Source organism: Microtus oregoni, unplaced genomic scaffold (assembly GCF_018167655.1).
Source record: "Microtus oregoni isolate MIOR12 unplaced genomic scaffold, Mior012 000014F_ref0000157, whole genome shotgun sequence".
Taxonomy (NCBI): domain Eukaryota; kingdom Metazoa; phylum Chordata; class Mammalia; order Rodentia; family Cricetidae; genus Microtus; species Microtus oregoni.
The window spans coordinates 18,854,018-18,880,040 of NW_024543073.1; the positions used below are offsets into that span (position 1 = coordinate 18,854,018).

Consider the following 26,023-nt stretch of genomic DNA (forward strand, 5'->3'; position numbering starts at 1 on the left):
TGGGGACCTTGGGGGAAGGTTGAAGGGGGGAGGGGAGAGGCAGGGAGGGGAGCAGAGAAAAACGTAGAGCTCAATAAATATCAATAAAATGTATAAAAAATTAAAAAATAGAATATAGGGTCTTAAAATGTGAGTTAAAAGGGCTGAGAGATGGTTCATCAGTTAAGAACACTGTCTTGTTCATTCAGAGAATCTACATTACGTTTCCAGCACCTACGTTGTTACAGGGGGCTGCTTGTTCCTCCCAGCCCAGAACTGAAATAATCACACAGAAACTATAATATTTAAAACACTGCTTGTTCCATTATACCTAACTTCTTATTGGCTAACATTTAAATCTTAATTTAACCCATTACTAGTAATCTTTGTATTGGCATGTGGCTGTGGCTTACTGGGTTAAGTTCTGGCTGGCTCCAGCAGGGCTACATGGCTTCTGACTCCGCCTCCTTTCTCCCAGCATTTAGTTTAGTTTTCCCTGCCTAGCTCTGTTCCCCTATAGCTCTGCTAAAGGCCCAAAGCAGTTCCTTTATTCACCAATGGTACTCACAACATACAGAGGGGAATCCCACATCACTACATAGCAGTTTGTGTTACTCCAGTTCCAGAGGATCCCACGCCCTCTTCTGGCTCCACGAACACTGCACTTCACGTACACACACACACACACACACACACACACACACACACAACCTTTTTATATGTAAAAGAAAAGCAGTTACATACCAATTGCTCTACTTAAGAAATTTCCACATAAAATAGTTAAGACAAGTCATAGACTATTACAGAAATGCTATGGGCGTTTTGAAGGAGAGAAATGACATGCATTTGAATCAGGAAAGGGGGTGGCATATGAATGATCCTTGAGGTATAATTAGGATTTCAAAATTTAAAGTGGGTAGGAATATTCAGGTTAAACTAAGAACATAAACAGGGGTGTCAAGAGATTCAGTACATTCGAAGGACCTGTTACTTCAGGCTGAAAGAGGGTGCTAGGGCTGTGAAGAGATGAAATGCAGGGTGGGGCTATACTAGCAATGTCAGCTTCTTCATGGGCAAAAGGCTGATGATTTAGGAGCCGGTCTATGGCATAAGAGGAAGATTGCTGCAGCAGAAATGCCAGAAGCACTGGCTGGAAGATGTAAGCGCCTAAGAGTGGGAAGACCAGTTCGGATAGGTTATTGCAGTTTTCAGTAAGAGATGATAAAAGCCTGCAACCAGGAGAGCAGAGGGAATTCAGAGAGGACACGGGAGAGGGAATCTTCAGCAAGAATCCTGAGCGTGCGCCAGGAGACCTAGATCGTCGGAGCCATTGGAAATGATGGGTAAGTCACAGAGGGGTTGGGTTGCACCCCGACGCCACGTTTTCACTTTTTTTAAGTTCCTATTTTTCTGTTTCCAGAGCTCTACTACTTTCCCCAGATCTCTGTGCTAAGTGGGCTTTTCCTTCTCACCCTGGCCCCGCGCTCATCCCCACGCCCCCACTCTGACACGTCGGCCTCCCTGAGCCCTCCCACAGGAACGACCCTCGCAGGTCAGATTCCGAGGCCGGGGGCACTCCACCCGCGGGATCCCCTACCGCCCGCGCGGGCGGCGTCCTCGCCGGCGTCCCCACGGCTCGGGGACCAATGGGAAAGCGGCGATGCTGGGACTCGACCAGCTATTGGTTGGCTCCGCCGTGGTGAGAGATGGTGCGGTGCCCGTTCTCCGCCCGGGTGCGAGCTGTGGGCGGTTGTTAGGGCGACCGTTCGTGACGTAGGCCGTCAGGCCGAGCAGCTGCCCGGCGATTGGCTGGACGATCGGACGATCCTTGCTTATTGGCGGCCGCCTGGCGGCTCGGAGCGTGCGTAAGCGCAGTTCCTTCCGCCCGAGGCTCCGTTGGCTGGAGACGGCGGCTGGGCCGGCTTGGTGGCCTCCATTGAGATCCGGAGGTGAGCGGGCCGACTCTGGGGATCCGCAGGCCAGGGGCTGCGGGGTTGGCGGCCGGCGCGGCTCGCGCTCCGCCAGGGTCCACGAGGCGGCTGGGGATCGAGGGGACCGCGAGGAGACGTCCTTGAGGCCCGGCGGCAGGGCGGCAGCCTGGGAACCCGTGGGCCGGCTAGGCCTGCGGGCCGGTGCTGCAGCGAGGCGTCCGTGGGTCCTGTCCTGGGGGAGATGTGCTGGCCGGGCGGTCACGGTCATGCGGGTAGAACGAGTGTCAGACGCGGGAGAGGGGGACAGCGGGAGCAGATGTTCATGGAGCCCTTGGGTACGAGTGTTCACGCCCAGACGTTGCCTTGCCGCAGAATCTCTAAAGTGATGGAGAAGGGCCCGATGCTGGCTGCAGTTAGACCCAAAGCCAGGATACGGCAGGTTATGCCCCCTCCTAGTGGGCCAGGAGGATGCGAGATGAGTGCAGGCAAAGCTGGCCCTCAAAAAGTAAGTCGGTCTGCCCCGTACGTCTTACCTTTCTCCTAAGGGGCGGAGGCTCATTGATTCTGACGCCCTTACCTTGCGCCCCTTTTGGAATTTTTTGGTGTGAGTGAGGAAGACTGGACCTTCGAGGTTCGCAAGTTAAACAATGGACTTCTGAGGTAGGAGTGGCTAATGTATTCCATCGTAAGTAATCATGGAATATGACCTTACTTAAGGATGTGCCTTTTCCGGCTAGGTCCTGTAAAGCCCCAAGAAACGCTTGTTCCTGGGTTTTACTACTATGTCTTAGTGTGCAGTTAGAGCATCTGGCAAAGTGGGGAAAACGTTTGTTGGTTTACTTGTGAATTTATCTTAGGGCCAAGACTTGGATATTTCGTGAGGTTGGGCCGCATTTTGTGGGCATTGTTGTAGTGCCTTTCTAGAATCCGGTACATTTGTCAGGAAGCAGACATGGAAATTAGTAACGTGAAGAGCAGAAAGAAACTGCATAAACTTGTGTGTATGTCACGGCTGTTTCAAGGAAAAGTGTGAGCCTGTGAGGGAACGTGGCGCGCACTCAACAACGCTAGTACATTTTTGTCTAATTTGTAGACCACGAGCTACATTCTGGGATCAGTATCTGCGCTGTTAAACCCATATGAAATGCTAGTATCTGAAATTGGACTATGTTTTAACTCACAAAGTAGTACTTCTTTACGGTTCCCCTTAATACTTTGGTCAGAGAACTTCAAACTGAAGAGGAGATGCCTAGAAGGGGGTCATGTGTAATGAGGTGCTGGGTAGAGAACCTGTGTTCTGGTGCGAGGTGATGGCGCTCCTGTGTGATGGGAGCTTAGGAAAGCAGGTTACATCCTGTGGGATTTAAAGTGACTGCAGTAGAGGTTAGGGTTCTTACCCTCCGGCATGTATTGATTAGTTTGAGGTGAGTGTAGATGCTGTACAATCGAAGATTGGAGTGTGTGCCACAGGCAGAGGGCTGGATAAACTGGAGGAATCAGAGCCTCCTTTCTGTAATTGGCAGTGCTGGGTGGGTCTAGTCGGAGACAGGATGAGAATTCAAGAGTTCCAGTACACTTAGTGTGGTGGCAGTGGTGTATGCCTTTAAGGTCAGCCTGGTCTACAGAGTGAGTTCCAGGACAGCCAGTGCTGTTACACAGAGAAAACCATGTCTCAAAAGTGGGGGGAGAGAATTTCAGTATACTTAAATTTTCAAACCTTTGAAGAGTCAGAAGTGTTTGCTGTATACTTTATTTGGCTAAGTAGGCATATGTTTCTTATATACTTTGTTTTAGGTAGGTTCTTTTATTATTGCAATACAGCACAGATGCTATTTGCTTAGCTTTTATAATCTGCCACATAGCCCCACTGGTGTCCCTTGTAATTGCTGTGATTCCTGCCCTGTGAATGCTTTGCATAGTCACAGAAATGGGAGGTGCTCGTCAGAGGAGATGGTTTATAATTATGGTTACTTTTGACATACCTTTGTGACATTGCTCAGTTTGTATCTCCATGTAGGTGCGGTTCTCTGTGTTTGGATTGGTGCACAGGATTTTGTGTAATTTTTTTCTACCTGAATATCAAAAATATGAATTTACACCTAGCAGGGGAAAGTGGCAGGATTAACAGTGCTCCAGGACTTCGGCTGGATGAAAAATCTGATATACCTGATGGAATACAGCTGTGGGTTTGGGATTAATTTGTAATCAATTGGGGTCCTTTCTGATAACAATTCAGATTTTAATTGAGCAGAATCAACTTTAATAGTGATGAATAATGTTCAAGCTTTTGGTCGTGAGGGGTGGAGAATTGGAAGTGATTTTGACTTAGATTTAAACTAATTTACCTTCTGAAACCTTGAAGCCAATCTTTCAGACCAGTTTGCAGTATTTAGTTTCTGATTTTAAAAAGAGAATGTATAAGAGAAGCCAGTAGACATGGTTTAAAGTTTTCAAACTTTAAATCCAGGCCCTGAGTAAAAGTATTTTGTAGTTGTCATTTCTTACTGTATTGAGCAGTGGAAGATGCTGGAAAGGCAAATGGTAAAGTTCATTGTACAAGACAGAAAAAAAAGGAATAAGTTCAGACAATGCCTGCTACATCCTATGCCTTACTAATAATTGCTGTCTTTTCAAAATTAAGATCCACAGTAAGAAACACACATTCCAGTGAAACTGTCACGATATATGAATTTATATAGTATCTGTGCTTCCTGTCTTAGCCAGCAACTACTTTCATGTCATTTTCGATTTTTAATTAAACTGTTCTTAACAACAATATTGATTCCATGATTGAATGAGTGTGTTGTGACCCCCTTGAGACACTAGCATGTCTGGTATGATTAAAATGTAGAGGGGAGGGGGCCCGGCGGTGGTGGCGCACACCTTTAATCCCAGCACTTGGGAGGCAGAGGCAGGCGGATTTCTGTGAGTTCGAGACCAGCCTGGTCTACAAGAGCTAGTTCCAGGACAGGCTCCAAAACCACAGAGAAACCCTGTCTCGAAAAACCAAAAAAAAAAAAAAAAAAAGTAGAGGGGAAAATGGAGTGTTTTCGTTAGAGATGATATTTGCTAATTGGCTTCATTTTTAAAAGCCAGGCCTCTATCTTTCTTAAACCCTCCACCAGGTACAAGGCCTTCTTTTACTAAATTCGTTGGTTTTTATTTTCATCAGTAGATAAGTCACTTTCTTAGTGAGTATGTGTGAATTCCTGCTGACACCAGGGGACTCAGTGGCTGGTTTGCTTTTCCTCTTTTGCATTGTGTGTTTGTGTGCACTTGTGTGTGCCATGGCATGAGGGCAAAGGTCAGAGTACACCCTCCAGTTGAGGATTGGTGAGGCTTAGATGCAAGTACCTTCACCCACTGTATCATCTCAAAGGCCCTTTTTACTTCTTAATCATGATTGATTTTTATGGGTAATATTCTTCATTAGTTTTTCTGAAAGAACTGAAGCATACAAGTATCTGTTGGCCATCAGTGGTTTTGCAAGATGACTCTTCAAATAGGAATGTCAGAATTATTAATTGGCCAGCAGATGTGGGAAGAGTGGTAGTCATTAGCTCGGATCTTCTTGCTATTCTTTTGAGAATCTTTTTGTCAGACAAGAAGTTAAGTTTGTTTTGTTTTGTGTTTTGTCCAGCAGAGGACCTTTCCCCTTTGTGGGTGATAGGGACAGGACAGGCATTTTAGCCAGCCATCAGTCTCAGCTGTAAAACTTCAGGACCCTTCCCCATCTAACACCTTTAAATTGGCCTTCCGCCCTGTAGTTTGCTGAGAGAAAAGCAGCTATCCTAGCAAAATGCAGGCCCTCTCTTTTACTAAGATAGAAACATCAGAAAAGACTTCTGAGGATAGCAACCTTCAGGAAATTATTAGACACTATGTCAGTGATATTCTGCCTTATGTTTTATAGAATGAAATAACAGAATCTTGCGTATAAATCACCATGGTTTATGGCAAGATATCAACAAGCAGGTTCTTTGCTGTTACCTTTAAGCAGGCGAATGGTGAAGAGGCTATTTATGGGTTTCTTTTTGACTAACTAGAAAATGTGAGTAGTTGTTTCTCTCTTGTTTGCTTTGTCTTTTATTCTGTTCTTCTTGGCTCACATAATTACAAGGGGTTATGCTTGAAACCTTACTTTTAAAGAAACAGTTGCAAAGAAGTTTGTTGTCAGTGGGTAATAAAAGGTTTAAGTGTTTGAAGAAGTAACAAGCGTCATTTTAATAGATATTACAATTACTTCCCAGAATTATGTGGAACAATGAAATAGTCCTATCTGAAAGATGCTGCACACTGGCCTAACGGCATTCTTTCGTTTAGCTGAAGGTGAGCTGTATGCTAAGTGTCCATGTGTGGTGTTCTCTCTAGGATCCAAGGACCGTGTAGCTACAATGTTGTCAAGACTCTTCCGCATGCATGGCCTCTTTGTGGCCTCCCATCCCTGGGAAGTTATTGTGGGAACGGTGACACTTACCATCTGTATGATGTCCATGAACATGTTTACTGGCAACAACAAGATCTGTGGTTGGAATTATGAGTGCCCAAAATTTGAAGAGGTTGGTGAGATTTGATTCTGACTAAAGTAAATTTCTAAAGAATGTCTCCTTTTTAGAGAGCATATAAGCAAAAAGAGTTCTTCCTGAGTGAAGTCTTTGTTGGTGGGCTTACCTTAGATTCTTAGCTGTTCACATGGGGTGGATTGCACTTAAAATGTTTTTTAATACTAGTAAGTGTAATTGCCTCTGAGAAATATACTTTGTGTAAGGACTATCGGGCAAAAATGAATTGTGAAGAATTACATCCAGATTGCTTAAAAATTGCTTTCCATTTTTGATTGTGTTGGCTGTTTTGATTTGGTTGTCCTATGCTGGCATTTACATTCTTGTGATAATATGTAAGCCAGTGACCCAGAATAAAGGTGGTGGGGTTTTTTGTACTTCCTGAGAGCTTTCTCTCTTGGCCGGCAGGATGTCCTGAGCAGCGACATCATCATCCTCACCATAACGCGGTGCATCGCCATCCTTTATATTTATTTCCAGTTCCAGAACCTGCGGCAGCTTGGCTCCAAGTATATTTTGGGTAAGACTGGTTTTCTTCCTTGCATGCTGTCAGGATTGATTGCTGACCGGAGTGTTTGGTACATTTAGTAGTTCCTTGAGACTTCTCAGTAAATATTCTCAGATTTGAGGCCTCAGTAATCTAGAGAAAGTGATATTCTTAGCAGAATATTGTATGAGACTGAATGTTAGCATCTCTGTAATAAAGAGTTCTGAGTGTTGAATTTTGTATTTCAGGTATTGCTGGGCTATTCACAATTTTCTCAAGCTTTGTCTTTAGTACGGTCGTCATTCACTTCTTAGACAAGGAACTGACGGGCTTAAAGTAAGTATTTAAAGCTCAGGTGTGTGTTCTCTAAAATGTATTTCAAGAACCTTTATTCCCTGTGTGTTACAAAGGTGATGTGTAAATTTAGAAGTTTAGAAATTGGGAAATTTTTTATGGACTCGCTATTAGCCAGTTAACTGTTAGCATTTGATAAATATTCTGTCCCATTAATTTTAGACATTTTTTTGAGTGTCATACTATATGTGCTGTCTTAAGTCTTTTTTCCCCAATGTAGTTTATCTGCATCTTTTCACATTCTTAATATTAAGTTATTTGTGCTGGCTATATAGTATTCTTCTATATGACTGTTTTGTAGTTTGTTAATCTAATGTTGGATTGAGTTTCTTCATAAATATGATAGTGAATAATATCTTTATAGACAATTTTTTTGTTCATGCTGTTACCTCCTACTAATTCATTTCAGGGGTATCATGGTGGCTGTGGGTTTGCTTATTTGAAAACTTTTTTAAGCCTCTTGCTTTTGGGGAGGTAGGGTAAATTTTTAATTCTATTATCATCAATTTGTATATTGTACATTTTTCTCAATGTTAATTCAAGTAATTTTTATACTAGAATAACGCTTTGCTGAAAAACATTGCAGGTGTCTCTGTATGCTCATTTACATCTTAACATGAAGTGGTATTAGTTGAGCTGGGCATAATGGCAATGCCTGTAATACTAGCCCTTGAGAGATTTCCAGAATCAAGAGGATCTGGGGGTTCAAGGCCAGTTTCAGCTACATAGGAAATTAGAGGTCAGCCTTTGTCTCAAAAAAGTAAAACAAAATAAAGTTCAGCAAGTATTTTGAGCATCTGTTAGCCTTGAGGCTTGCGAAGACTCCTAGCATTAAGTATGGCACTGCAAGGTCATACTAAGTGTGTGGTGTGGGAAGGGTTACTGTAAAGAGCGTTCTAAACCATATTTTCCCTGTATTTAACGGGACTTGTCTTGATTTGCTTTCCCCAGTGAAGCTTTGCCCTTTTTCCTGCTTTTGATTGACCTTTCCAGAGCAAGTGCTCTAGCAAAGTTTGCCCTGAGTTCAAACTCACAGGTGAGTATTGTTTAATGAGATGTCATCATTGTTTTAAATGTAACAGTTGCCTCAAGCTTTTAGATTGAAGTTCTAAGACTGGTTTGTGAGTGTTTCACTCACTTCCCCGTTTTCCCTTTGAGAGTCTCCTGGAATTAAAGTGCAGCAGCCTGGATATAGACATTACCTGTCAATCACTTAGGGAATAGAGTGAGTGTTTTGGTTACTTTCCTCGTTGCTCTGATCAAATACCTGGCTTAGAGCAGTTTAAGAAAGAAGGGTTTCGGGGCTGGAGAGATGACTCAGAAGTTAAAAGCACTGACTGCTCTTCCAGAGGTCCTGAGTTCAATTCCCGGCAACCACATGGTGGCTCACAGCCATCTGTAATGATATCTGGTGCCCTCTTCTGGCCAGTAAGTATACAGACAGACAGAACACTGTATACATAATAAATAAATAAATCTAAAAAAAAAAAGAAAGAAAGAAGGGTTTCTTTCGGTTTATGGCCCCAGGGGATATAGTTGGTCATGGTGGAGAAGGCATGCTAGTGGGACTGGGTTCCATCTAGGAGATGAGTGTACATAGGAGGTTGGGCCAGCCAGTGAAACCATAAAGCCCACACTGATTCACTTTTTCCGATGAGGCTTCATATCCTTGCTCTTCCCAAGAAGCACGACTTGTTGGGGACCAAGTGTTCAAACTCATGAGCCCTTGGGTAGGCATTTCACACTAAACTAGATCTGGTGCCTAGAGTCTAAGTCACATTTGTTTTTAAGCCCCTGAGATTAGCATCTTCCATCTTAAGCTTCATCATGTTAACAACCTTGTATCAGTACTTTTTGAGACAGACTCTGTGTATCTCAGACCATCCTGAATTGCAGTGATCTCCTGCCTTGGTCAGCTGAGCTCTGAGATTGCAGGCATGCACCACCATGTTCTGCTTAGATAAGGACATTTTATAACTATCCTTCAGACACAGGCATTGAACCTAGGACCTTTCACGGGCTTGGCAAGTGCTCAATCACTGAGCTACCCCCTCCCCCAAGCTGTGAAGTAGCTCATAATTGTGGCTCATTTATGTATTGGATAATGGCTTATGATCATTTAAACATTTTGATAAGAAAATTATCTAGGTTTTATTGTACTAATGTGACCTCAAAGAATTCTCAAGCTTCTGTCAATGGGAGCCACAATATAAAACATTAATAGGTGGAATTTAAGTGGTCGGATTAACTTCCCACCTCAAAGGAATATTCCTTAAAAGTCTGTCACTCAGTGGGAAGGGAAGCGGGGTCCTAATAGATGTTTGTGTTGATGGTGTGGTGAATTGTACGACTGCGCCATTTTGCCTCTTGGATGTATGCTAGCGTATCACATCTGTTCTTTGAGTAGTAAAATAAGTGTAATGTAGGATGCAGGGTGCTCTCTAGCATTTGTAAAGGACTATCAGTTGTGCTTTCCCACCAATGTGTTTGTTTGGTCTGTGCTTTAGGATGAAGTAAGGGAAAATATAGCTCGTGGAATGGCAATTCTGGGCCCCACATTCACCCTTGATGCCCTTGTGGAATGTCTTGTAATTGGAGTTGGCACCATGTCAGGTTTGTAAACAATTTCTAATATGCTTACAATTAAGTAGATCATTAAAGGGAAGCTAGAAGGTCTTGGATTTACTTTGTTTTTTCTTGAATTCTAACTTAAATGACTTGAGCTATAAATACTACTAGTGTGAGGGTATATGGACCTGTATATGTGTGTGTGTGTGTGTGTGTGTGTGTGTGTGTGATAAAAATGTAGCAGCAGGTACTGTAAATATTACTATTGTGAGGGTATATAGACCTCTCTCTGTATGTGTGTGTGTGGTAAAAATGTAGCAGCAGGTTACTGATGTTTTCCTGTTTCACTGTCTTCTCTTTCTGTGTTCCACTTTGTGGTATTATGCGTTCTGCAGCTGAATTATAACTAAGATTGTATCCCATGGCTGCTTTGGAAAACCCTTGCTATTGCCTAGGCTAAATTAATAACTTGGTTCCTTTATTTTAATTGTCACATTGGACGTTGCAGGAGTCCAGATAGGAATTAGGTTCATCCAATCAGGTGGTTGGGAAGATTTAATTAGATACTAAGCTGTACAGCTTAGCATTTTGGCACCAGCCTCAACATGCTTCCTCATCCTTAATTGAACACTAGAGAATTAATACTGATACCAAACAGAACTCCATTACGTACAGTAAAAACTATGGCCTGGCATGGAAATTTGCCAGAATAAATGTATCTTGCTATCATGAAGTTTCCTGGTCATTAAGCTCTATTCTATGGCTTTTTCATAAAAACCATGTATGTACATGCATGTGTGTGCGTGTGTGTCCATCCATGTCCCCTGGAGCTGGAGTTAGAGGTGGCTGTGAGCTATCTGACGTGGGTGCTGGGAACCGAACTCAAGTCCTCTGCAAGAGCAAGAGTCAGTCTTGGCTGTTGAGCTCTCTACCACTCCAGCCCCTAAGTATATACCTTTGGGGGAAGATTTGGTTATCTTGTATTCATTATTTTATTAAATATGTAATGTTTCTTTAAGTTTCTGATAGTAATGATAGATATTCTGCTGCTCAACAATTTTTTTTTTAATTCAAGAAAGAAAAACCATGTACTCATAAAATTATATGCCTACTGTTGGGAATGTAGCTCAGTGGTTCAATCTGAAGCACAAAATTATTTTTGTATACTTTAAATTCACTTTTTGGAAACTAGGAAGATGGCTCAGAGGGTAAAGTCCTCACTGTGCAAGATTGAGAGCCTGAGTTGGGACCTCAGGAACTCATTTAAACCTGGTGTGATAGCACATCTGCCTTCCCAGTGCTCCTGTGATAGGTGGGAGACAGAGCTAAAGAGAATTTCTGTCCAGAGTCCAATTAGCCTGGTGTAAGCTGTGAACATCAAGGAGACTGTCTATAATAACAGACTCAGGACAGACAGCTGATACTGTCCTCTGACCTCCACGCATGCCGTGGTAAATGCACCCCCATCATCACACACAGTTTAAAAACTGACCTCCTAGCCGGGCGGTGGTGGCGCACGCCTTTAATCCCAGCACTCGGGAGGCAGAGGCAGGCGGATCTCTGGGAGTTTGAGGCCAGCCTGGTCTACAAGAGCTAGTTCCAGGACAGGCTCCAAAGCTACAGAGAAACCCTGTCTCGAAAAACCAAGAAAAAAAAAAAACTGACCTCCTGAAAAGTTTAATTTTGAGTTTTAAGGGAGATACCATGTCATCACCACGAAAATCAAATGCTGATCTAGTAAAAACACAGTTACCCGATTTTCTTGAAGCAGAAGAGTGTATGTGATGTTGAAGATAGACCAGAAAAGTACAGGCCGTGAAACAGAGGCTGCTTGTTTGAAGGTGACGTGGAAAGCAGTAGGGTTGATACTGTCTTGAAGGGGTTAGAGAAGTGAACACAAGAATTGGATGTGTAGTTGCACAAGCCACAGAGAATGTTTATATCTGTGTAGAAATAGGGATGTGGCTTAAAATGAGGAAGTAACTCCACTGCCACCACCCTTTTTACAGTACAAGGGGTTGAACCAGAGCTTACCCATGCTTGGGAGACATTCTACCACCGAGCTATAGCCATGTCCTGGCAGTAACACTTCGGAAAAGCCAGCACGAAAGAAAAAGGTCGGGCTAGGTATAGCTCAGTGGTAGCGTGTACTTGCATATGGGAAGATGTAATTCCTAGCACACAGACACAACAGGCACAACTTTTAGACATCACTGGACTGCTGCTGTCTCCTTGTGTAGTACCAAAGTGGCAGAAAGGTTTCTTGGCACAGTAAGGAAGAATGATGAGTACATGAGTTTAGGGAAAAAATGTTTAGTTGATGATTAATTTGCGAAAAGCATTATTATCAGTTGTTTGCTTTTCTTATTCGCTTTTATTATAAAAGGCAATTGTTTCTTAATTTATATTCAGTATAAATTTTTATTTTAATTTGAGTGGAAGAGTAGGAGTTAGTGATCTTAATTTACTTTCTGGCCTCTATAGTTCTGGTACTTTCTATTTGACACGACCAAATGACTTCTGAAACATTTTGTGGTGAAATGTTTGTTAATTTTCAGTCTTGATTTCTTAACATTTTTCACCTTATCATTTTCAGGCAGGTCAGTGAAATAAAACTGTTAGGATATCAGTAGTCACTGAAGGGTTGTGGGGATTTGAAGTTAGGTCATGCAAGGGATATTTACTTAGATATCATGTCAGGAAGGCATAACTGCTTATTGATACATCCTTTGACAAATTGCCCTGTATACAAAGGTGAATTGCTTTTGTGATAATAAGTGAGTCTAGATTGAAGGCGTGAAGTTACTCCTGTAGAGTAGCTGATCCTCTAGCTTCTTGGCTCATTCAGTGACACCATTTTATAAAAGAATTGGAATCACATTTGTTGGCAAGATAGATTGAGCACTAGCATTATGTGTGGCATTGTAATGTTGGAGACATGGGAGAAGTTTTGGTCTGTGTCTTTGAGGGATTAAGAGTTTCCTAACTGCTGTGCTTGAAGCCTTAGCGTCATCATTGAGTTGCTAATTTCCAGTAAATGACAAAGGACTTCATGTAGTAAGACTTGCCCGATTTGTCTACCTGTGGGAAGAGCCTGTAAGATAAATGGCGTGTCAGAGACCCACACTTCACTAGCTGTATTTCATTTTCTGCAAGCAGGGGTGCGCCAGCTTGAAATCATGTGCTGCTTTGGCTGCATGTCTGTGCTTGCCAACTACTTCGTGTTCATGACGTTCTTCCCAGCTTGTGTGTCCCTGGTCCTAGAGGTAAGCATGGTTTTCCTGGTGACATTAGAAGAGTACTGCTTCTCTTCTGTTACTCACCTAAATTGACTGTATACCTCCTAATGCAGTGCCGCTTACTTTGTAGCTTTCTCGGGAAAGCCGCGAAGGTCGGCCAATTTGGCAGCTCAGCCACTTTGCCCGAGTTTTGGAAGAAGAAGAGAATAAACCAAACCCAGTAACCCAAAGGGTCAAGATGATTATGGTAATGGCATTTTTCTTTTCCAGTATCCATAGTTTCAATGTTTCTTATGCTTTGGGTATTTGAGGCCTTTTGTTTGTTTTTAGTTTCCCATCATGTTTACATAATATTTGGCCCTTTCAGTGGGATTCCACTGTCCTCTCTTTACTCTGAATTTACTCTTTTTTCTTTGAAGTTCTGGGGCTTTAGTGTGTTGTTTTGAGACAAGATCTCACTAGCTGGCTTTAAACTTGAAATCCTCCTGCCTCAGCCTCCTGAGTGTAGGGATTCCAGGTGAATGCCACCTATGCCCCTCCAGGCCTTTTGGTCTTATTCTTGCTTTCCTACATAGATTTTTTGAAAGCCATTTTAAAAAAAAGGGGGGGGGGGATTTATTTATTATGTATACAGTGTTCTGCCTGCATGTATGCCTGCGTGCCAGAAGAGGGCACCATATCTTACTACAGATGGTTGTGAGCCACCATGTAGTTGCTGGGAATTGAACTCAGGACTTCTGGAAGAGCAGGCAGTGCTCTTAACCTCTGGGCCATCTCTCTAGCCCCTGAAAGCCTGTTCTTTGGAATGATTGAGCAGTGATGGGAACACTGCTTTTATTAGCCACATAAACTGGGGGCTTTCTTATTGTGATAAGGTGAGACCAAGGAAGATAGTGTCTGGTTCTGGGCTTGTGAGGGATGAGGAAGCAGAGGCTGCACAGCTGAAGATGTGTTTTCTTCAGTCTTTAGGCTTGGTTCTTGTTCACGCTCACAGTCGCTGGATAGCTGACCCTTCGCCTCAGAACAGTACAGCAGAACATTCCAAGGTCTCCTTGGGACTGGATGAGGATGTGTCCAAGAGAATCGAGCCAAGTGTTTCTCTCTGGCAGTTTTATCTCTCCAAGTAAGTTGACTGAAACCCACAGTATTCTGTGCGCTAGCAAGTTGTGCTTTGACGTTTGTTTCTGACCTGACACGTTAATGTGTTTGCTTTCATTCAGGATGATCAGCATGGACATTGAACAGGTGATCACCCTGAGTTTAGCTCTCCTGTTGGCTGTCAAGTACATTTTCTTTGAACAAGCGGAGACAGAATCAACGCTCTCATTAAAAAATCCTATCACGTCTCCTGTGGTGACCCCCAAAAAAGCTCAAGACAACTGTTGCAGACGTGAGCCTCTCCTTGTGAGAAAGAACCAGAAGCTTGCATGTGTGGAGGAGGAGCCAGGAGCGAACCAGGATAGAAAAGGTACTTTCCTGATCTCCTCATTTCCGTTCCTCCTGTCTGAGCATGGCCCCTGAAACTTGAGTTCACTTGAAAGTGCTTACCGGGTTTTGAGATGTCTTTCTGCCTCTCACAGTTGAGGTTATAAAACCGTTAGTGGCGGAAACTGAGAGTGCCTGCAGAGCTACGTTTGTGCTTGGCGCCTCTGTAGCCAGACCTTCTGTGGCCCCGGGGACGCAGGAGCCTGAAATTCACCTCCCTAGCGAGCCTCGGCCTGCTGAAGAATGCCTGCAGATACTGGAGAGTGCTGAGGTGAGGGGTGTGCACACGTGGCTTTCTCTGGGGGCGGGGGGGGGGGGTGTTCTTATGTCAAAGGACGTAAAACCCAGTACTACTAGACGGAGCCCATTGTGTTATGTGCCCTATCAGTTGTATTAACCCCTACAGCCTTTGGGGGATTTTCTCCATCTTTCAGATGAACAGCCCAGATTCAAGGGGCTTTAGTAATATCCCAGGATATTTACTATTGGGGAAACGGTAAGGTTTGGAACAGGGCCTGAGAGTTTCTGGTTCCAGAATCAAAACTCTTTGTAGTGCATCCCTGTTTCTCATAGAGATGAGGAGCTTTTGTACCCTCATCTGTGTTGGAACATGGCTGGGCTGCACAGAGCAAAGCTTTGTTTTGTGCTTTTTGATCTCACCAGGCAGCTAGCTTTTCTTCCTGGAGCTTTGACCATGTTCTGCCTCCACGTTTATATACTTCCATTCATACTTCAGCTGTGTCTGCTTAGTCTGACTAACTCTTTTTGTATAAAGAATATGTTTTCCTAGTCTGCACAGTGCTACATAGTAAGATCTTGTCTCAAAAATCTTTTCTTCATGTTTGACCAAGTATAGTTCCATTGTACCCTCACTTTATTAAGATACAATTGACAGGAAATTAAAAGTATTTAAATTGCACAGCTTCTTTTTGAAAAATTAACACTATCAAGCTAATATTCATCATCTACTGTCTATTGAGAACTTAATCATCCTGTGTCACAGAGATTTGACACCAGTATTTGGATAAGCATCCTATTCCTTTCTTCCTGGCTATTGGCAACCATTGTTTCTGTTCTTGGATAAGTGTTGTGCCTTCTACGTATGAGACCTTGGAGCATTTCCCCTTCAGAAGTTACTGTCACTTGTGTGTCAGCCTCTAGGTGCGTTTGTTTTACATGTGCCAGTGCCTAGGCTAGGAATGTAGCTCAGTACAGTTCTTGCTTAGCATGTGTGTGAGGCCCCCCCCCCAGCACCTTAGAGAAAACCCAAATTGTGTGTCAATAGCCAGTCCTCATTGCCATGCTATGGTAACAGGATCATACATGTGGGTTTTACTTTATTTTATTTTTACTTATTTTTTGTGAACATTTTTTGGGTTTTATTGTTTAGTTTTTATAAAATCTTACAGTTTTGATGCTGTTTAATTATGTGGGTGGGGAGAGTAAAGATTGGTGACGCTGCATGCCTTTCTCAGTCTCTTTCCACCGTCATTCTGTCTGTCTGTTTTGTTTCTGAGACAAATTTTACTATATATTTCTGCCTGGAACTCATAGAGTTCCTCTGCCTCCTGAGTGCTGGCTAAAGATGTGTAATAACCTCCTGACTTGATCTGAATGTGTGAGACAGGGCTGGCACTGAACATGGAGCTTGCCATTTTAGCTAAACTGGACACAGCAAACCCCCAGCAAAAACTTTGCCTGTTTTCCTCCTGCTGGGATTGCAAATGGAGCCAGTGTGGGTGCTGGGATCTGAACTCAGGGATTACAGATGGAGCCAGTGTGGGGGCTGGGATCTGAACTCAGGGATTGCGGGATGGAGCCACTGTGACTGACTTCTGTGTGGGGCTGGGATCTGAACTCAGGCTGCACAGCAAGCGCTTCACCCGCCGAGCCATTGCCCTGGCTCTCCTTGACAGTCGCTGTTCAGATCATCTCTCTCCTTACAAACCCAAGCCTTTTGAGTTTTCCTCTTGAGTATCCTCAGCTATTTAAGGGCCACGGCTTGTACACAAAATATATTACCATATAATAACATACTGCCTATGTCATTGTAAGAAATAATGTATTGATTGGCTTTCATTGATCAGTCCATGAGCATGTAAGTTCACAGTGTGGGCAGAGCAGGGGAGCTGGACTGAGGGCAAGGTTCTGTTCTGGTGCTGCTCTCTTCTGAGGGGAGTGGGGCAGTAAGGTAGATCCCTATGGTGTTGTCATCTGAGCAACTCTGCACTGTGGGCTTTCAACTTCTTTGGCTTTGTCGTGTGAGCTGCAGTTCTTGACTCTGCTGTCATCTCCCTCCCATTTCCCATCTCTTCAGAAAGGTGCAAAGTTCCTTAGTGATGCAGAGATCATCCAGCTGGTCAATGCCAAGCACATTCCGGCCTACAAATTGGAAACTCTAATGGAAACTCATGAACGTGGTGTGTCTATTCGCCGACAGCTCATATCCACAAAGCTTCCAGAGCCTTCTTCTCTGCAGTACCTGCCTTACAGAGATTATAATTACTCCCTGGTATGTTATTTGATTGATTAAGGAGGGCTTGCTTTGTAACTTGACTTTACACTATTAATTGTTTTCCATGTTTTTGTTGTCATTGCTGGGAGAGTTTATAAAGATTTTGTTTTTCGAGAGAGTTTCTCTGTGGAGCTCTGGCTGTTTTGGAACCTCCCCCTGTAGACCAGGCTGGCCTCGAACTCAGAGATCTGCCTGTCTCTGTCTCTTGCACGCTGGGATTAAAGGTGTGCACCACCACGCCCAACCAGTTTAAATATTTTTAAAGAGGAAATTTGGGGTGGGGTTGGGCCTAGTGATAGAATGTCTGCCTAACATTGGTGGGGCACTAGGTTTGATCCCCAGCATCATAACGACATAAAGAATACATTAAAAATATTGTTTGAATATTTTATAGGATTAAGTGAAGAATTGTTAGTGATGGGGATGAGATGAGCTGTTATCCATTACAATGTAGTTCTTCATGTGCTGCCCACCTGTGTTTCTTAGGTGATGGGAGCTTGCTGTGAGAATGTAATTGGCTATATGCCCATCCCTGTCGGAGTGGCAGGGCCTCTCTGCCTGGATGGGAAAGAGTACCAGGTCCCAATGGCAACAACAGAAGGCTGTCTTGTGGCCAGCACCAACAGAGGCTGCAGAGCAATAGGTGTAAGTTGGAATTTGTTTACTTTAATAAGGCAAACTGGGCAGGGTAAGGAAGCCAAGACAGGTTTGGGGACAGTCAAGGTCTTTGAAAGAGGCTGAAGTGTTGCCTGGATTAATATGTTCCCATAATCTTCTGCTTAGCTTGGTGGAGGTGCCAACAGCCGGGTCCTTGCAGATGGGATGACCCGAGGCCCAGTGGTGCGTCTTCCTCGTGCTTGTGACTCTGCAGAAGTGAAGGCCTGGCTCGAGACACCTGAAGGGTTTGCAGTGGTAAAGGAGGCCTTCGATAGCACCAGCAGGTGTGTGGGGCTCGCATGGAGATGATATACAATATAATAGAATGATAGCAAAGCTAGCTGTCGATGTGTGCCTGCTTATGGTAACGTAGCCCTGTCCCGTATCCATCCCTCTAGGAATGATTATTCTTGCTTAGGGTGAGGATTGATTCAGATGAATTAATTACCCCATAGGAATAAATTGGTTTTTTAAAGCTTGGTGAGATAGCTCAGCAAGAAAAAACCCTTACTGTGTGAATCTGGTGACCCAAGTTCAGTTCCTTACTCCCACTCACAGGCAGCCATAGTAAATTAAAACATAGGAGCTAACGTGCTTGATTAGACTGTTACTCTGCCCTAGAGAAGGAGTTTCTAGGCAGAATGGGAGTGTTAGTATAGTTATAGGTTGCTCTGAGCGAAGACCATGAAAACTGTGCAGAAGCACAGCAGTAGATGCGAGTGCTTGCAGAGTCCAAGCCAAGGTGTTTGCTCTTATTTGGACTTAAAAGTTTTAAGAAGCTAGTCCACCTTTTAGTCAGTGACAGAGAACAAGTCTCAGCTGATTAGCCTTCATTTCTTTAAAGAAAAATTGTTCCATACTGAAGTAGATTTAAAATAAAATTTCTGGCAGGCAATGGTAAACATGCCTTTAATCCCAGCATTCAGGAGGCAGACATTGGTGGTTCTGAGTTCAAAGCCAGCCTGGTCTACCGAGCAAGTTCCAGGATAGTCAAAGAAACTTGTCTTAAAAAACCAAAAAATAAGAAAGAAAGAAAAAAGAAATTTCTCACCTTGGCTTAGAATAAAAACCTTGTGTTTGCAGATTTGCGCGTCTAGAGAAACTTCATGTGACTATGGCAGGACGCAACCTCTATATCCGCTTCCAGTCCAAGACAGGGGATGCCATGGGGATGAACATGATTTCCAAGGTAAGCATGGAGCCACTGTATCTGGAAGGGTTTAGGGTGGAGTTTCATACAGTTGGGAGCCTCCAGTGGGTGTTGGGACTTGGACCTAGGTCCTCAGGAAGAACAGCTAGGGTCCTAAACTGCCCAGTTGTCTGCCTAGTCACACTGTTTTAGATTCAGCACTCTTGTAAATGCACTCACAAGTGTTGGGAGGGATCTGTTGTTAGTACTTGAGAATTTTTTCCAATAATTCACCTCCCCAATGAAGAGTGGGACCAGGGTTTTTAGCTCAGCGCAGGTTAGTGTGTGGGGGACTCCAGGTCACTTCTGAGCATGCCCCAGCCATTCCAAAGAGCTTTGTTCTCAAATCTTGCAACTGACATTTTCTAGAGACTTTTTTGTTTTTGTTGTTTTCCTTTTCCTTTTTTTTTTTTTTTTTTTTTTCAGAGTGAGGCTGGATATTTATTTAGTGGTTATGGAAGGGAAGGGAGAAGGGGAGAAGAACAGAGAGGCAGAGAGAGAAAGAGAGAGGGGGGGAGGAGAGGAGAGGAGAGGAGAGGAGAGGGAGACTGAAGTTGCCTCTCTGAGAGGGAGCCAGAAAAGAGATCTTCCTTTTCCTTTTTATTGTTATTATTTATTTTATTTTGCTTTTTGGTGGCAGGGTTTCACTATAGCCTTGGCTGGCCTGGATCACATTATGTGGGCCAGGGTGACCAGCAACTCATGGTCAGTTTTCGTGTGTCTGACTCTAGTTGCTGGGATTATAACCATGATTAGCATGCTCAGAAACACTTTAATATATATAACATATCTGGTTTATTTGTATAATCCATTCATTTATGTGTGGTGTACACTTTATTTTGTTGATAACAGATTTTGTTTATAAAGATTATTCAGAAAGAGGAAAATAATAAATGTCTAAGTTTTTTTAAATTCTCAATAAATAGTATGGTGGTTCTTCAACAGCTTGCAAGTAGAATTGCTGTGTCACCTCCCAGTTCTGTTGGACAGTCTCAAAGAGTTGTTAGTACACTCGTGGTCACAATATCATTTGCTACACTAGGCATTGGGCAGAGTGGCCTAAGCATTCATTGGGTAGTGCATGAGGAAGAGATGTGTTCGTGTAGACACCATTCTAAGTGAAATCGCCAGTTAGAAAATACAGTTGCACTTACCTGAGCTGACCAGAGTCATCAGGGTCATGGCCACCAGTAGGTGTTGGGCTGGCAGGGCTGCAGAGCATTAGCTTATCAGATAGAGGTTGGGACATTAGCTCCATGGTAACTTGGATGTACTAAATGACTGCATCGCAATAGTCACGGTGGTCAGAGTGGTGACTCCATCACATACTTTGATTTGCTTCTTCCTAGGGCACGGAGAAAGCACTTTTGAAGCTTCAGGAGTTCTTTCCTGAAATGCAGATCCTGGCAGTTAGTGGTAACTATTGCACTGACAAGAAACCTGCTGCCATAAACTGGATTGAAGGAAGAGGAAAGACAGTTGTGTGTGAAGCTGTCATTCCTGCCAAGGTGGTGAGAGAAGTAAGTGATGGATGAATGTTGTCCTACTCTGATGTAGTAGTGTCATTAATTGGGTTGAGATCAGCCAATCCCAGCTCCAGGGAGACAGAGGCAGAGGATCCCTGCAAGTCTGAGGCCAGTGTGGGCTACATAGGAAGTTCTGGGCCAGCATGACTGAAAGACAATTTTAAAAATAATAAATATTAAAAGAGTACTAACACCTTTAGTAAGATTACATTTGTAGGGTTTTTCTTTTTGTTAAAATAGTTTTTATTTTTCATGCCCCTTTGCATGTGGCACTCCTGGGACAGCTAAATAGAGCCACATCTACACCCTTGCTTCCTAGAAGTACAGAGAAACAGATTTTTGTCTTGCTTGATTCTCCTGGAGGAATATGTAAAATGTGCACACTGTGGTCTAGGTATTAAAGACGACGACGGAAGCTATGATTGACGTCAATATTAACAAGAATCTCGTGGGGTCTGCCATGGCTGGGAGCATAGGAGGCTACAACGCCCATGCAGCCAACATCGTCACTGCCATCTACATTGCGTGTGGCCAGGTGAGCTTGCCAGTTCCTACCTTACCTTCTGCTCTGTGGTTCTCGGTGAAAGAACTATACTGCATTTTCCCTTTTCCCCTTCCAGGATGCAGCGCAGAATGTGGGCAGTTCAAACTGTATTACTTTAATGGAAGCAAGTGGTCCCACGAATGAAGACTTGTATATCAGTTGCACCATGCCGTCTATAGAGATAGGAACCGTGGGTGGTGGGACCAACCTCCTACCTCAGCAAGCCTGCCTGCAGGTACGGGTCTGACGCACAACATGGTGGCCTCAGGCCTAGCTCGACTCCCACTTGTACTGCTTTGTTCTGCTGCTTACTGACTAAAACAAACTTGGGAAAGAGGATTCCTTTCCACTTCAACATCTAGGTAGAGGGAGTTAAGGCAGGAACCTGGAGACAGTTGAGACTGTGGCAGGGTGCTGCTGGCTGGCTTGTTCCTAGCCTCTCATTCAGCTACAGTTTTTTGTTTTGTTTTGTTTTTGTTTTGTTTTTTATGTGGAGTTGGTTCTTCATCAATTAGCAGTCAAGAAAATACCCTGTGGACATGCACACAGGCCACTGCTGGAGGCCACTTATCACTTGAGGTTCCCTCTTCCTAGATGCATCAAGTTGATACCCAAGTTTGACCCTCATTACCAGGGATAATACGTGTCTATCTGACACCACATCACTCTACTCTGTATTCTTGCTGATCTTTTCCGCCCTTGCTTTCTACCAGTCTAGCCTAGCATGTCCAAATATGTATAAGGGTTCTAAATATATGTGTGTGTGTGTATGTCTATATGTACATACATATGTGTATATGTACTTAGCACAAATATATATATACATACACATATGCACATACATACATATACGTGGTTTGGGTGCATGTGTCTCATCATGAGATTAATTAAGCAAGTAAGTGCATAGTGCCAGTCTGTGTCAATCCCAGCTGTCTGGCCTGACCTGGCTACCACTTCTGATGGAGTCTAGTTGGTCTGATGCCTTGTAGTAATCTTCTTTATTGGTCTCTGATTACAGATGCTAGGTGTTCAAGGAGCATGCAAAGACAATCCTGGAGAAAATGCACGACAGCTTGCCCGAATTGTGTGTGGTACTGTAATGGCTGGGGAGTTGTCCTTGATGGCAGCATTGGCAGCAGGACATCTTGTCAGAAGTCACATGGTTCACAACAGGTAAGACTTCTAGACATAAGAAATTTTCCCAATTAAAGTTCGACAGTCTGGTCTGGGAAATACCACTAAAATGTTTGGGCAATTTGAGTCCAAACCCTGGAACCTAATTTTATCAAACAATGCAACCAGGTATAATGGCATGAGCTTAGAGTGCAAACTGTGGGCGGGGGAGAGGCAGGGCCTGAGGGCTCACTGCACAGGGGCGAGTTCCAGGCCAGAGGGGTGACATCTAGTGTTGTCTTCTGCCCCGCCCCTGTCCCCCACATGCACCACCAACCCCCAAGTTTTCATTGCTGACGTTTTCTGTTTTACTACTTTGTCTTTTTCTGACTTAGATCGAAGATAAATTTACAAGATCTGCAAGGAACATGCACTAAGAAGGCAGCCTGAGCAGCCTGACCGTATGGAACTAAAGCACGGGCATTGGGTTCTCAAGGCTAACATGAAATCTGTGAATTAAAAATCTCAATGCAGTGTCTTGTGGAAGATGACTGGACGTGATCAGTGAGATGCCGGCTTGGTTTGGGCTCTTTCAGAGACATCTGAGGTCCTTTGCACAGACTCCTCAGATCTGGAAACAGTGTGTCTTGCCATGCTGTCTTCTGGAAAGATCTCCTGTGGATGTCGTGCTCTGAGCAGCACAGGTGTGATCTGCAGCTCGTTTCTGAAAGCCCCACAAGCTGGAAAAGGTTTTGATGAAGTGCTGGAGTTGATGGTGATCAGTGTGAGACTGGCCTCTCCAAGTGGGCTAAACCTGGAGTTTTAAATTATACTGTAGCTGACAGAACTTCTGATTTTATATTTATTTAGTCTGAGTTATAGAACTTTGTAATCTAAGTTTATTTTTTGTAAACTAATAATTCATTTGGTGCTGGTCTATTGATTTTGGGGGTAAACAACATATTCTTCAGAAGGGGACCTACTTCTTCATGGGAAGAATTCCTTTTATTCTCAAACTACAGAACAATGTGCTCAGCAGTGCTGATCGTTTTCGATGAAGAAAGCAGTCACTGCGTTTATTTCTGCAGGTCTCTGTTCAGAGAGGCCTCTTGTCTAGATTTTTGCCATCTGGGCTACTGCATGTCTTAGCTTCAGGCTTTAGGAAAGTGCCATGCTTTGCACTAAAGACAGCAGAGCTCTCGGTATTACTTAGACAAGGGTACAAGCAAGTTGGACCTCTCAGAGTATGGGAACATGGTTTTAAAAGAAAATGACCATTTCTCTAAGTCAACTTTCTTTAGAGACATTTTAACTTATTTAGCTGAATTCTAGATTTTTTGGTAAACTATCAAATCTGTATATGCTGTAATAAAGTGTCTTACGCTAGGAGTCTATTGAAAGTGTTTTAAGAAATAAAAGAACTCAACTTTACACTGATAAAATACTCTAGCTTGGGCCAGAGAAGACATTGTCCAGGAAACTCTGGCTTGCTTGCCACGCCTAATGAAGGGAAAGTCAGCTTGCAGAGCCAATGATGGAGCCACATGAATGGCCCTGGAGCTGTGTGCCTTGTTCCTGTGGCCAGGAGCTTGGTGACTGAATAATTTACGGGCTCCTTTGATGGACCCAGAAAAGCTCTTAACTTCCTCAGGGGGTCAGCAGAGTTGTTGAATCTCAATTTTTTTTTTAATGTACCGGTTTTGTATAAATAATAAAGAGCTCCTTATTTTGTATTCTATCTAATGCTTCAAGTTCAGTCTTGGGAAATGACATCTTGTGGACTCTGAAAGACATTCCAAGCATGCAGCGGCATCACGGGAGCCTCTTAGTGATTGTATGTCAGTATTACTGTGGAAGATGGACTTTGCTGTTGTATGTGAAGTTTCACATTGCTTCTCTTGTGACTTTTTAGCCAGTAACGTTTTATTTACCTGAGCTTGTCATGGAAGTGGCGGTGAACAGTACGGAATGTTCATGCTGGTGACTGTAACCAGTGTCATCTTGCTAAATCCGTGTTTTGTACAATTACTAAATTGTATACATTTTGTTATAGGATACTTTTTCCAGTTGAGTAAATTATGAAAGGAAGTTAACGTTGACAAGTGTAAATAGTCAATTTTTTAAAATTGAGGACTAACCATAATCCCAAGGCCCAGAAATGAGCCGTCTGACGGAATGGTAGCCTGTCCTCTGCTGGGCCAGCCAGTCATCTCTCTCCATTACACTTTAACTTGGCAGCATTAATGCTGGCCAGTGTATGTGTTCCATTGATCTTTCTTACACTTAGAGGGTTGGTGGTTTTCAGATCCACAGTTATCTTTGGTATCAGCTGGGGAGAGTTGAGAGGAAGGGGCAATAAAGATCAAATAGCCCGAACACAGCAGCCCTTTCAAGTGTGGGTTTCAGCTAACCAGGGAGAGGGGTTGTCTCTTCAGCACTGACTTGCATTCATTTGCAGTTACTGACTCCACTTCTCTGACTGATAGAGGTGCAGAGGCATGTGTGAGCCATTAAGAAAGCCCAGATTCTGAAATGGCCAGTGATCTCCGAGAGACTGGGTGACAACTGTGCCGGAAGTTATGACAAGATGGTACAAGACCGGCAGCTTTGTCTTCACCGTGGCGTTAGGAAGCTGGATACAAGAAATAAATGTTGGGCACACCTGGAGTATGTTATGTTGAGACTGCAGTGCCCTGCTGTGGGTCTTTACACCCCTGACTGGGATAGAGCCAGGGCCTTGTTGGCTCTGACAGCCTTGCTATGTAGCTATGTTCAGTAGAAGCTTCTGGTATTTTGGAGAGGCAATAAAATTAGAGAGTTGTGTTTATTTTGAAGCACAAAGTTAGAAAATGCTCCTGGAGAGACTACATGCAGGCAAACACAGAACCAACCCTGGAGTGGCTAGCATACGGCTAGTAGACATTTGCATTAAGTGCGCTCTCCCCTTGGGCTTCTGAACAGCACTGTATTCACACGTCGTCTTAGCTAAGGTCTCTAGTGCTGTGGTAACACTAAGACAAAAGGGTTTATTCTGGCTTGTAGCTCTCAGGCTAGTCTGTCAAAGGAAATCAAGGCAGGAGCTTGGAGTTAAGGAACTGAAGTAGAGGGCCATGGAGGAACGCTGCTTACTGTCTTTCTCAGCCTGTTTTTCTTATAGCACCACCCACAGTGGTTTGGCCCTCCTGCACCCATCTCTAAGAAAATGCAGTACATTAAGTTCAGGCCCTCAGCCTCAGTATTTGGCGGGAACAAGTGGATTTATAATTTAAAGGCCAGCTTGGTCTACTTAGCATGTTCAGGGATAGCCAGGGCTAGCTACATAGAGACCCTGTCTCAGAAAAGAAAGTAAAGGGAAAAGAAAAAAAAGAAAAAAAAAAAAAAAAAACACCACAGGCCCGTCTGGTGGGGGCATTTTCTCAACTGAAGTTACCTCTTCCAAAATGAGTCTAGCTCGCATCAACTTGATATAAAAGCCAGCACATGTAGACCAACTGTTCCAGAAAACATTGACTTCCGGCCACTTTCTCTTGTTCCCTGCATGCCCTCAAAAGACCACATACTGAGTGTAGGACAAAAGCAGTTGGATGCCCACTACTGAAGAGTGGTACAAGCCACTCTGCTCTCCATCCTTGCTCCTGTGTCTGGCAGCACCCGAGGTAGACTCCCCCTGTAACTTCCTAGGGTTGAGCCTGGAACAGGAAGCCCATAAAATAAGCAGATGGCAAAGATGATAAAATGGGGGAAACTGCCATCTGCTAACCAAACAGGAGTGTCTTACGTTCCGTGGAGGAAACCTGGTGAATAGCAGGAATGGTCCAAAATGAAAGCTACCTAGTCTGCTGGAACTTCTCTGGGGTCACTTTTAACAAAGGGT

The 26,023-nt window shown here is 43.7% G+C and overlaps 1 protein-coding gene across 1 annotated transcript; it reads left to right on the forward strand.

Moving 5' to 3' along the window:
* Window positions 1-1,796: 1,796 nt before the first annotated feature.
* Window positions 1,797-24,242, forward strand: Hmgcr (3-hydroxy-3-methylglutaryl-CoA reductase). Its single transcript, XM_041663400.1, has 20 exons — window positions 1,797-1,928; window positions 6,282-6,469; window positions 6,881-6,992; window positions 7,208-7,295; window positions 8,265-8,349; window positions 9,821-9,926; window positions 13,041-13,147; window positions 13,251-13,367; window positions 14,083-14,243; window positions 14,341-14,588; window positions 14,701-14,876; window positions 16,923-17,117; window positions 17,607-17,765; window positions 17,904-18,061; window positions 18,861-18,966; window positions 20,316-20,486; window positions 20,887-21,027; window positions 21,113-21,271; window positions 22,055-22,209; window positions 22,545-24,242. Exons 2-20 carry the CDS (start codon window positions 6,305-6,307, stop codon window positions 22,597-22,599), a joined length of 2,664 nt encoding a protein of 887 aa, XP_041519334.1. The 5' UTR covers window positions 1,797-1,928; window positions 6,282-6,304; the 3' UTR covers window positions 22,600-24,242.
* The last annotated feature ends 1,781 nt before the right edge of the window (window positions 24,243-26,023 follow it).

Excerpts from the sequence above, each read along its gene's own strand:
- Hmgcr (XM_041663400.1), top strand. The coding sequence starts at position 6,305 with ATGTTGTCAAGACTCTTCCGCATGCATGGCCTCTTTGTGGCCTCCCAT. Across the intron at positions 9,927-13,040 it reads TGGAGTTGGCACCATGTCAG|GGGTGCGCCAGCTTGAAATC; the intron begins GTTTGTAAACAA and ends TTCTGCAAGCAG. Across the intron at positions 14,244-14,340 it reads TGGCAGTTTTATCTCTCCAA|GATGATCAGCATGGACATTG; the intron begins GTAAGTTGACTG and ends GCTTTCATTCAG.